This window comes from Ascaphus truei, chromosome 12 (assembly GCF_040206685.1).
Source record: "Ascaphus truei isolate aAscTru1 chromosome 12, aAscTru1.hap1, whole genome shotgun sequence".
In the NCBI taxonomy this organism is placed as follows: domain Eukaryota; kingdom Metazoa; phylum Chordata; class Amphibia; order Anura; family Ascaphidae; genus Ascaphus; species Ascaphus truei.
Window position 1 is genome coordinate 31,897,172 of NC_134494.1, and position 9,190 is coordinate 31,906,361.

Here is a 9,190-nt window from a genome sequence, read left to right on the forward strand (position 1 = left end):
ACTGCTCTCCTCCACTCCCCCCCGCTCCCCTCCACTCCCCACTCCCCCGCTCCCCTCCACTCCCCCCCCTTGCTCCACTCCCCCCCCCGCTCCCCTCCACTCCTGCTCCCCTCCACTCCCCCCCCCCCTCCGCTCCCCTCCACTTCCCTCCACTTCCCCCCGCTCCCCTCCCCCCGCTCCCCTCCACTCCTGCTCCCCTCCACACCCCCCCCCCCTGCTCCCCCCCCGCTCCCCTCCACTCCCCCCCGCTCCCCTCCACCCCCCCCACTCCCTTCCCCCCCGCTCCTCTCCACTCCTGCTCCCCTCCACACACCTCCCCCGCTCCCCTCCACACTATATACCATCTACCTGTTCACCATATATATGGGTAACGTACGCCGCTGTTGAGGGCTTGCGGTTGGCACAGACGTCCCTTGGAGTGTTTCATGTTGACTACCCCGTGTCTACAGCCTTCCCTCCCCTTTTTGCCTTGGCAGGTTTCAGTGAATCCAACATGGCGGGCTCCGGGCTGGACGGCCCCCAGCACCTGTGGAGGAAGAGGAAGGGTCGGGAGCCATTGGACGAGCTGGTTTCGCGGGTGCTGTTGGCGCAGCGGGCGTCGGAGGAGCGTTTCCTGCAGATGGAGGAGCGCCGGATGGAGCGGGAGCAGGAGGTGGAGGAGCGCAGGCTGCGCCTGGAGGAGCGCCGGCTGCAGCTGGACCGCGAGCACGAACTGCGCATGTTTGGGGTCTTCGCCCAGATGCTTGGGATGCTACGCCAAGCGGGGGGGGAGCCCAGCCCCCAGCCCCCCGCGGACTCTGGCTACCCGCAGGAGAGGGAGGCTCCAGAGAGGTCCGGGAAGAGCGAGGTGCAGGACCACGGAATGTACAACCAATTCCACAGTCCCTACCTGTCCACGCGTGGCAATATCCTGAGCAGCTTCCGAGGCTCTGCCGAGGAGGGGTACCGGGCCTACCACGAAGACAAGTACGACGAGGATAAGAACCCCAGCGTAAGTCGGCTCAGCGCCCCAGGGGTGTGAACGGGTCACTCTGGGGGGGTTTCCACCAAATTATTCACAAAAGCTTATTCTATTATATTTTAGTAATAAACTATTTTAGTTTTTGTAATAATAATATTTTCGGCATGTAGCGCTGACCGTGCCCGCAGCGCTGTGCGTCTCTGCAGCTACAACGAGTCACTGTCCTGCAGAGCTTACAATCTAATTTCGGTGCCTCTAGCACAAGGGAATAAAGTGAATCGCAAGGAGCCGGCGCCGGGATTCGAACTGAACTCGTCTGCTTCAAATACTGTATGCTTGCAGCGGAGATAACTCCAGCCCGTCATCCAGCAAAATGTTGCTATTTCCTTGGGGGGGGGGGGTTGTTTTATTGAGCTTTGGATAATGCTGGTGTTGGGTTGGCACAGGGGATTTGGGTAACAATGTTTTACATGGTTTTCTGTCTTTGACAAAATAATTTGCAGAATGTGAAATTCAGAGAAGCCTCATCCTCCTGTGAATTATTCACTCTCCTCTGATCCGCAAAATATTGTTTTATATCTATCCAAACCAGTGCGTATTGTATATGTATTGAAATGTACAAGAGAATCCGAGGTACCAGTTGGCTAATGTTCGGGAACACGGTGTCAGGGCATTGGGGGTATTGCGCTATTTTTTGTTTTTGTGTTAATGATTTCCAACCTACTGGAGGTGTTTCCTTCCAATTTCTGCCTTGCGTGTATGGTTCCGTTGAGTTTTGTTGGGTTCTGTTGGGCTTTGGTTGGGTTCCGTTAACTCTCTGAAATGTTCTTCTATCCCTTGCAGGGAATCGTCAACTTTGGCACCAGTGAAAATAAACTCTGCTTCGACCTGATGTCCAAGAGGGTGGGGTGTGTGACTCGGGATGTGTGACTCGGGGTGTGTATATTGGGGGATCGGTGATTTGAGAGTGTATTTTGGGGGATGTGAGTGGGGGGTGGGAGGGGGTTCAGGATGTGTGTGTATATTGGGGGGGGATCGGGATGTGAGTGTGCGTATATTGGGGGATCGGGGATGTGAGTGTGTGTATATTGGGGGGATTGGGCATATGAGCGTGTTTATATTGGGGGGACCGGGGATGTGAGCGTGTGTATATTGGGGGGATCGGGCATGTGAGTGTGTGTATATTGGGGAGATCGGGGATGTGAGTGTGTGTGTATAATGGGGGGATTGGGGATGTGTGTATATTGGGGGGATCGGGGTTGTGAGTGTGTGTATATTAGGGGATCGGGGATGTGTGTGTGTGTATATTGGTGGGGATCGGGGATGTGAGTGTGTGTATATTGGGGGGATCGGGCATGTGAATGTGTGTATATTGGGGAGATCGGGGATGTGCGTGTGTGTGTGTGTATAATGGGGGGATTGGGGATGTGAGTGTATATTGGGGGATCGGGGTTGTGAGTGTATATTGGGGGATCGGGGTTGTGAGTGTGTGTATATTGGGGGATCGGAGATGTGAGTGTGTGTATATTGGGGGGGGTCGGGGATGTGAGTGTGTGTATATTAGGGGGGATCGGGATGTGTGTGTATATTGGGGGTATCGGGGATGTGAGTGTGTGTATATTGGGGGATGTGAGTGTATATTAGGGGATCGGGGATGTGAGTGTATATTGGGGGGATCTGAGTGTATATTGGGGGGGATGCGAGTGAGTGTATATTGGGGAGATCGGGGATGTGAGTGTGTGTGTGTATATTGGGGATCGGGGATGTGAGTGTGTGTATATTGGGGATCGGGGATGTGAGTGTGTGTATATTGGGGGGATTGGGGATGTGTGTGTGTGTGTATATATATTGGGGATCGGGGATGTGAGTGTATATTGGGGGGGATCGGGGTTGTGAGTGAGTGTATATTGGGGGATATTAGTGTATATTGGGGGGATCGGGGATGTGAGTGTGTGTATATTGGGGGATGTGAGTGTATATTGGGGGGATCGGGGATCTGAGTATATTGGGGGATCGGGATGTGAGTGTGTGTATATTGGGGGGGGGATGTGAGTGAGTGTATATTAGGGGATTGGGGATGTGTGTGTGTATATTGGGGATCGGGGATGTGAGTGTATATTGGGGGGATCGGGGTTGTGAATGAGTGTATATTGGGGGGATTGGGGATGTGTGTATATTGGGGATCGGGGATGTGAGTGTATATTGGGGGGATCGGGGTTGTGAGTGAGTGTATATTGGGGGGTCTGTAAGAATATAGGACATTGCTGTGTTTCCAGCCTGTGGGTAATTTAAATGTCTGTTCTTGTGTCCCTGCAGCTGACACAGAGTGACATGAATGTCATTGAGCCTCCACTCCTCCAGTACCCAGACTGGAAGGGACACATGTTGTGAGTATGATGCACACAATGTAGGACACTTTAACCCCCTCCCTGCTGGATAAGATGCCCCCTCTCAGTTCCTGGGACTGAATATGTTCACATTATGCGGGATGGGTTGTTTGCTGCCGTGGGGCCGCGACCAAATGAACGCCGGCGTTCCGCCACAGAGAGACCCTCCACCGCAGCCGATCCGCCGCTCGAATCCCCGTCACATGCCGCTTGTCCCCCACCACTCCCTCTCTCCCCTTTTTCTCTCTCTCCCTCTCCCTCCCCCTTGCTCTCTTTCCCCACGCTCGCTCTCTTTCCCCCCTCGCTCTCTTTCCCCTCGCTCTCTTCCCCCCCCCCCTCGCTCTCTTTCCCCCCCCCCTCGCTCTCTTTCCCCCCCTCGATCTCTTCCCCCCCCTCGCTCTCTTTCCACCCCCCCTCGCTCTCTTTCCACCCCCCCCTCGCTCTCTTTCCCCCCCCTCGCTCTCTTTCCCCCCCTCGCTCTCTTTCCCCCCCCTCGCTCCCTTCCCCCCCCTCGCTCCCTTCCCCCCCCTCGCTCCCTTCCCCCCCCCTCGCTCCCTTCCCCCCCCCTCGCTCCCTTCCCCCCCCCTCGCTCCCTTCCCCCCCTCGCTCCCTTCCCCCCCTCGCTCCCTTCCCCCCCTCGCTCCCTTCCCCCCCTCGCTCCCTTCCCCCCCTCGCTCTTCCCCCCTTCGCTCTCTTCCCCCCCTCGCTCTCTTCCCCCCTCGCTCTCTTTCCCCCCCTCGCTCTCTTTCCCCCCCCTCGCTCTCTTTCCCCCCCCTCGCTCTCTTTCCCCCCCTATCTCTTTCACCCCCCTCGCTCTCTTTCCCCCCCCTCGCTCTCTCCCCCCCCCTCGCTCTCTCCCCCCCTCGCTCTCTCCCCCCCCCTCGCTCTCCCCCCCCCTCGCTCTCCCCCCCCCCCTTGCTCTCTTTCCCCCCCTCGCTCTCTTTCCCCCCCTCGCTCTTTCCCCCCCTCGCTCTCTTTTCCCCCTCGCTCTCTTTTCCCCCTCGCTCTCTTTTCCCCCTCGCTCTCTTTTCCCCCCTCGCTCTCTTTCCCCCCTCGCTCTCTTTCCCCCCTCGCTCTCTTTCCCCCCTCGCTCTCTTTCCCCCCTCGCTCTCTTTCCCCCCCTCGCTCTCTTTCCCCCCTCGCTCTCTTTCCCCCCCTCGCTCTCTTCCCCCCTCGCTCTCTTCCCCCCTCGCTCTTTCCCCCCCCTCGCTCTCTTTCCCCCCCCCTCGCTCTCTTTCCCCCCCTCGCTCTCTTTCCCCCACCCCTCGCTCTCTTTCCCCCCCCTCGCTCTCTTTCCCCCCGACTCGCTCTCTTTCCCCCGCCTCGCTCTCTACCCCCCCTTGCTCTCTACCCCACCCCCCGTTCTCTTTCCCCCCTCGCTCTCTTTCCCCCCCTCGCTCTCTTTCCCCCCCCTCGCTCTCTTTCCCCCCCCTCGCTCTCTTCCCCCCCTCGCTCTCTTTCCCCCCCCTCGCTCTCTTTCCCCCCCCTCGCTCTCTTTCCCCCCATCTCTCTCTTTCCCCCCCCCTTTCTCTCTTTCCCCCCCCCTCGCTCTTCCCCCCCCTCGCTCTCTTTCCCCCCTCGCTCTCTTTCCCCCCCCGCTCTCTTTCCCCCACCCCTCGCTCTCTTTCCCCCACCCCTCGCTCTCTTTCCCCCACCCCTCGCTCTCTTTCCCCCCCTCGCTCTCTTTCCCCCCTCGCTCTCTTTCCCCCCCCTCGCTCTCTTTCCCCCGACTCGCTCTTTCCCCCCCTCGCTCTCTACCCCCCCTCGCTCTCTTTCCCCCCCCTCGCTCTCTTTCCCCCCCCTCGCTCTCTTTCCCCCCCCCTCGCTCTCTTTCCCCCCCCTCGCTCTCTTTCCCCCCCCTCGCTCTCTTTCCCCCCCCCCTCGCTCTCTTTCCCCCCCCCCTCGCTCTCTTTCCCCCCCCTCGCTCTCTTTCCCCCCCCCTCGCTCTCTTTCCCCCCCCTCGCTCTCTTTCCCCCCCTCGCTCTCTTTCCCCCCCCTCGCTCTTTCCCCCCCCTCGCTCATTCCCCCCCCCTCGCTCCCTTTCACCACCCTCGCTCCCTTTCCCCCCCCTCGCTCTCTTTCCCCCCCCTCGCTCTTTTCCCCCCCCTCGCTCTCTTTCCCCCCCCCTCGCTCTCTTTCCCCCCCCCTCGCTCTCTTTCCCCCCCCTGGCTCTCTTTCCCCCCCCTCGCTCTCTTTCCCCCCCCCCTCGCTCTCTTTCCCCCCCCCCTCGCTCTCTTTCCCCCCCCTCGCTCTCTTCCCCCCCCTCGCTCTCTTCCCCCCCCCCTCGCTCTTTCCCCCCCCTCGCTCTTTCCCCCCCTCGCTCATTCCCCCCCCCTCGCTCCCTTTCACCACCCTCGCTCCCTTTCCCCCCCTCGCTCTCTTTCCCCCCCCTCGCTCTTTTCCCCCCCCCCTCGCTCTTTTCTCCCCTCGCTCTTTTCTCCCCCTCGCTCTCTTTCCCCCCCCCTCGCTCTCTTTCCCCCCCCTTGCTCTCTTTCCCTCCCCTCGCTCTCTTTCCCTCCCCTCGCTCTTTTTCCCCCCCCCTCGCTCTCTTTCCCCCCCCCTCGCTCTCTTTCCCCCTCGCTCTCTTTCCCCCTCGCTCTCTTCCCCTCCCTTCCCCTCCCCTCGCTCTCTTCCCCTCCCTTCCCCCCCTCGCTCTCTTCCCCTCCCCTCGCTCTCTTCCCCTCCCCTCGCTCTCTTTCCCCCCCTTCTTGCTCTCTTCCCCCCCCCTCTTGCTCTCTTTCCCCCCCCCTCGCTCTCTTTCCTTCCCCCCCTCTCGCTCTCTCTTTCCTCCCCCCCCCCTCTCGCTCTCTTTCCTCCCCCCCCCCCCCTCTCGCTCTCTCCCTCCTGATTATTTCTACCTCTTTCTCAGTTTAAGGGAGGAGGTGGCACGCTTTCTGACATATTATTGCAAGACTCCGGTGCCGCTGAATCCAGAAAATGTGAGTATTGGGCCGGTTCGCTCTGCGTGTCTCGGGGACACAGAGATAACGCTCTGTGTGTGGGTGGTAGAGATTAGTGCTGGCCCTGCCCTCGCTGACCCTGCCCTCGCTGACCCTGCCCTCGCTGTCTCTGCCCTCGCTGTCCCTGCCCACGCTGTTCCTGCCATCGCTGACCCTGCCCTCGCTGACCCTGCCCTCGCTGTCCCTGCCCTCACTGACCCTGCCCTCGCTGACCCTGCCCACGCTGTCCCTGCCCACGCTGTCCCTGCCCTCACTGACCCTGCCCTCGCTGACCCTGCCCACGCTGTCCCTGCCCACGCTGTCCCTGCCCTCGCTGACCCTGCCCTCGCTGACCCTGCCCTCGCTGACCCTGCCCTCGCTGACCCTGCGCTCGCTGACCCTGCCCTCGCTGTCCCTGCCCACGCTGTCCCTGCCCTCGCTGTCCCTGCCCTCGCTGTCCCTGCCCTCGCTGTCCCTGCCCCTCGCTGACCCTGCCTGTGTGACTGCCACTTCCTGCTCCCTGACAGGTCTGTGTGTTTCAGGTGGTGATACTCAATGGCTGTGGATCTCTCTTCTCCGCTCTGGCTGCCGTCCTGTGTGATGCAGGAGGTGAGTCCATGGCTGGTCACGTCGGTCTGTGTGTCACTGTGTTTTCCATGTCATTGAGTAACTATAGGTGCGTAATGCTAAAGACCAGTAACAGGAAAATAATAAGCATGTGACTGGCTACTTGTAAGGTGACCCCTTGACAATACTTGATTGAAGACAGGTACTGGGTGTGAGGTCCTGGATGGTAAAATCACAACTCCTTGATAAGAATGTGTACACAATTAGTCCAGAAACCGTAACAATATAATTCACCCTAGATTGTACCAAATGTCCTTAGATTCATAATAGGGAAACATGTAGCAAGCAAAAAACTCACTGTTATGCTGCAGCGTCCATGTGCATCCAGATTCCCAGGGGTCCTGGTGCGCCTCCGTCTGGATGAAGCAGAATGAAAAGCAGCAAAATGTGGCAGAGCACTACAAGCAGTGTCCAGAGTTGAATAAAGAGGAAAGTGGGTTATCCATGTATAAAAATTATTATTTATTGGTCATAGTGGACAAAAAAGAGCAAGACATAGCCGTACCAACGTATCATAAAGCGCTCTGGGAAGCGTGAAACGTTGGTAGGGCTGTGCCTTGCTCTTTTTTGTCCACTTTGACCAATAAATAATCATTTTTATACATGGATAACCCACTTTCCTCTTTATTCAACTTTGGACACTGCTTGTAGTGCTCTGCCACATTTTGCTGCTTTTCCATTTTTCCATGTCATTGGCCTGTCACTGTCACCAAGTCTGTGTGTCACTGTGTCTTCCATGTCATTGCTCTGTCACTGTCACCAAGTCTGTGTGTCACTGTGTCTTCCATGTCATTGCTCTGTCACTGTCACCAAGTCTTTGTGTCACTGTGTCTTCCATGTCATTGGCCTGTCACCAAGTCTGTGTGTCACTGTGTCTTCCATGTCATTGGCCTGTCACTGTCACCAAGTCTGTGTGTCACTGTGTCTTCCATGTCATTGGCCTGTCACCAAGTCTGTGTGTCACTGTGTCTTCCATGTCATTGGCCTGTCACCAAGTCTGCGTGTCACTGTGTCTTCCATGTCATTGGCCTGTCACTGTCACCAAGTCTGTGTGTCACTGTGTCTTCCATGTCATTGCCCTGTCACTGTCACCAAGTCTGTGTGTCACTGTGTCTTCCATGTCATTGCCCTGTCACTGTCACCAAGTCTGTGTATCACTGTGTCTTCCATGTCATTGGCCTGTCACTGTCACCAAGTCTGTGTGTCACTGTGTCTTCCATGTCATTGGCCTGTCACTGTCACCAAGTCTGTGTGTCACTGTGTCTTCCATGTCATTGGCCTGTCACTGTCACCAAGTCTGTGTGTCACTATGTCTTCCATGTCATTGCCCTGTCACTGTCACCAAGTCTGTGTGTCACTGTGTCTTCCATGTCATTGGCCTGTCACTGTCACCAAGGCTGTCACTGTGTCTTCCATGTCATTGGCCTGTCACTGTCACTGTGTCTTCCAGAGGGAGAAGGGGCAGAATGCTTGGACCCTAGATCCCATCTGCCACCCGGTATTGGGAGGGACAGGTTTAAATGAGAGCTAGATGTGTCCTTGTCACCTTGCAGTGTGAGGGACGGTCTGACCTGTCCCTGATGTCCCCTTCCCTCCTCTTTCAGACGCTGTGCTGATCGCCACTCCGTTCTACGGGGGAATTACACAAAGCATTTTCCTGTACAGCAGTGTTAAGCTGGTCTATGTGCATCTGGAGAGCAAGGTGAGGAGCGATGCTCTGCAGGTCCCCCATAATGTGGGGCTTCATGAAGCGATGCTCTGCAGGTCCCCCCTAGTGTGGGGCTTCATGAAGCGATGCTCTGCAGGTCCCCCATAGTGTGGGGCTTCATGAAGTGATGCTCTGCGGTCCCCGATAGTGTGGGGCTTCATGAAGTGACGCTCTGCGGTCCCCGATAGTGTGGGGCTTCATGAAGTGACGCTCTGCGGTCCCCGATAGTGTGGGGCTTCATGAAGCGATGCTCTGCGGTCCCTGATAGTGTGGGGCTTCATGAAGCGATGCTCTGCGGTCCCCGATAGTGTGGGGCTTCATGAAGTGACGCTCTGCGGTCCCCGATAGTGTGGGGCTTCATGAAGTGACGCTCTGCGGTCCCCGATAGTGTGGGGCTTCATGAAGCGATGCTCTGCGGTCCCTGATAGTGTGGAGCTTCATGAAGCGATGCTCTGCAGTCCCCGATAGTGTGGGGCTTCATGAAGTGACGCTCTGCGGTCCCCGATAGTGGTGTTTAATGAAGCGATGCTCTGCAGGTCTCTGATAGTGTGCGATGGGTTAGGGCTGT

General features: G+C 57.8%; 1 protein-coding gene across 1 annotated transcript in view; it reads left to right on the forward strand.

The window, feature by feature from the left end:
- Window positions 1-479: 479 nt before the first annotated feature.
- Window positions 480-9,190, forward strand: part of ACCS (1-aminocyclopropane-1-carboxylate synthase homolog (inactive)) — a 26,231-nt gene continuing 17,520 nt past the window's right edge. Inside the window, exons 1-6 of the mRNA XM_075567244.1 lie at window positions 480-991; window positions 1,805-1,864; window positions 3,278-3,348; window positions 6,218-6,287; window positions 6,830-6,896; window positions 8,519-8,616. Of these exons, the coding sequence (XP_075423359.1) occupies window positions 494-991; window positions 1,805-1,864; window positions 3,278-3,348; window positions 6,218-6,287; window positions 6,830-6,896; window positions 8,519-8,616 (864 nt within the window). The 5' untranslated portion in view covers window positions 480-493. The remainder of the gene's footprint in view (window positions 992-1,804; window positions 1,865-3,277; window positions 3,349-6,217; window positions 6,288-6,829; window positions 6,897-8,518; window positions 8,617-9,190) is intronic.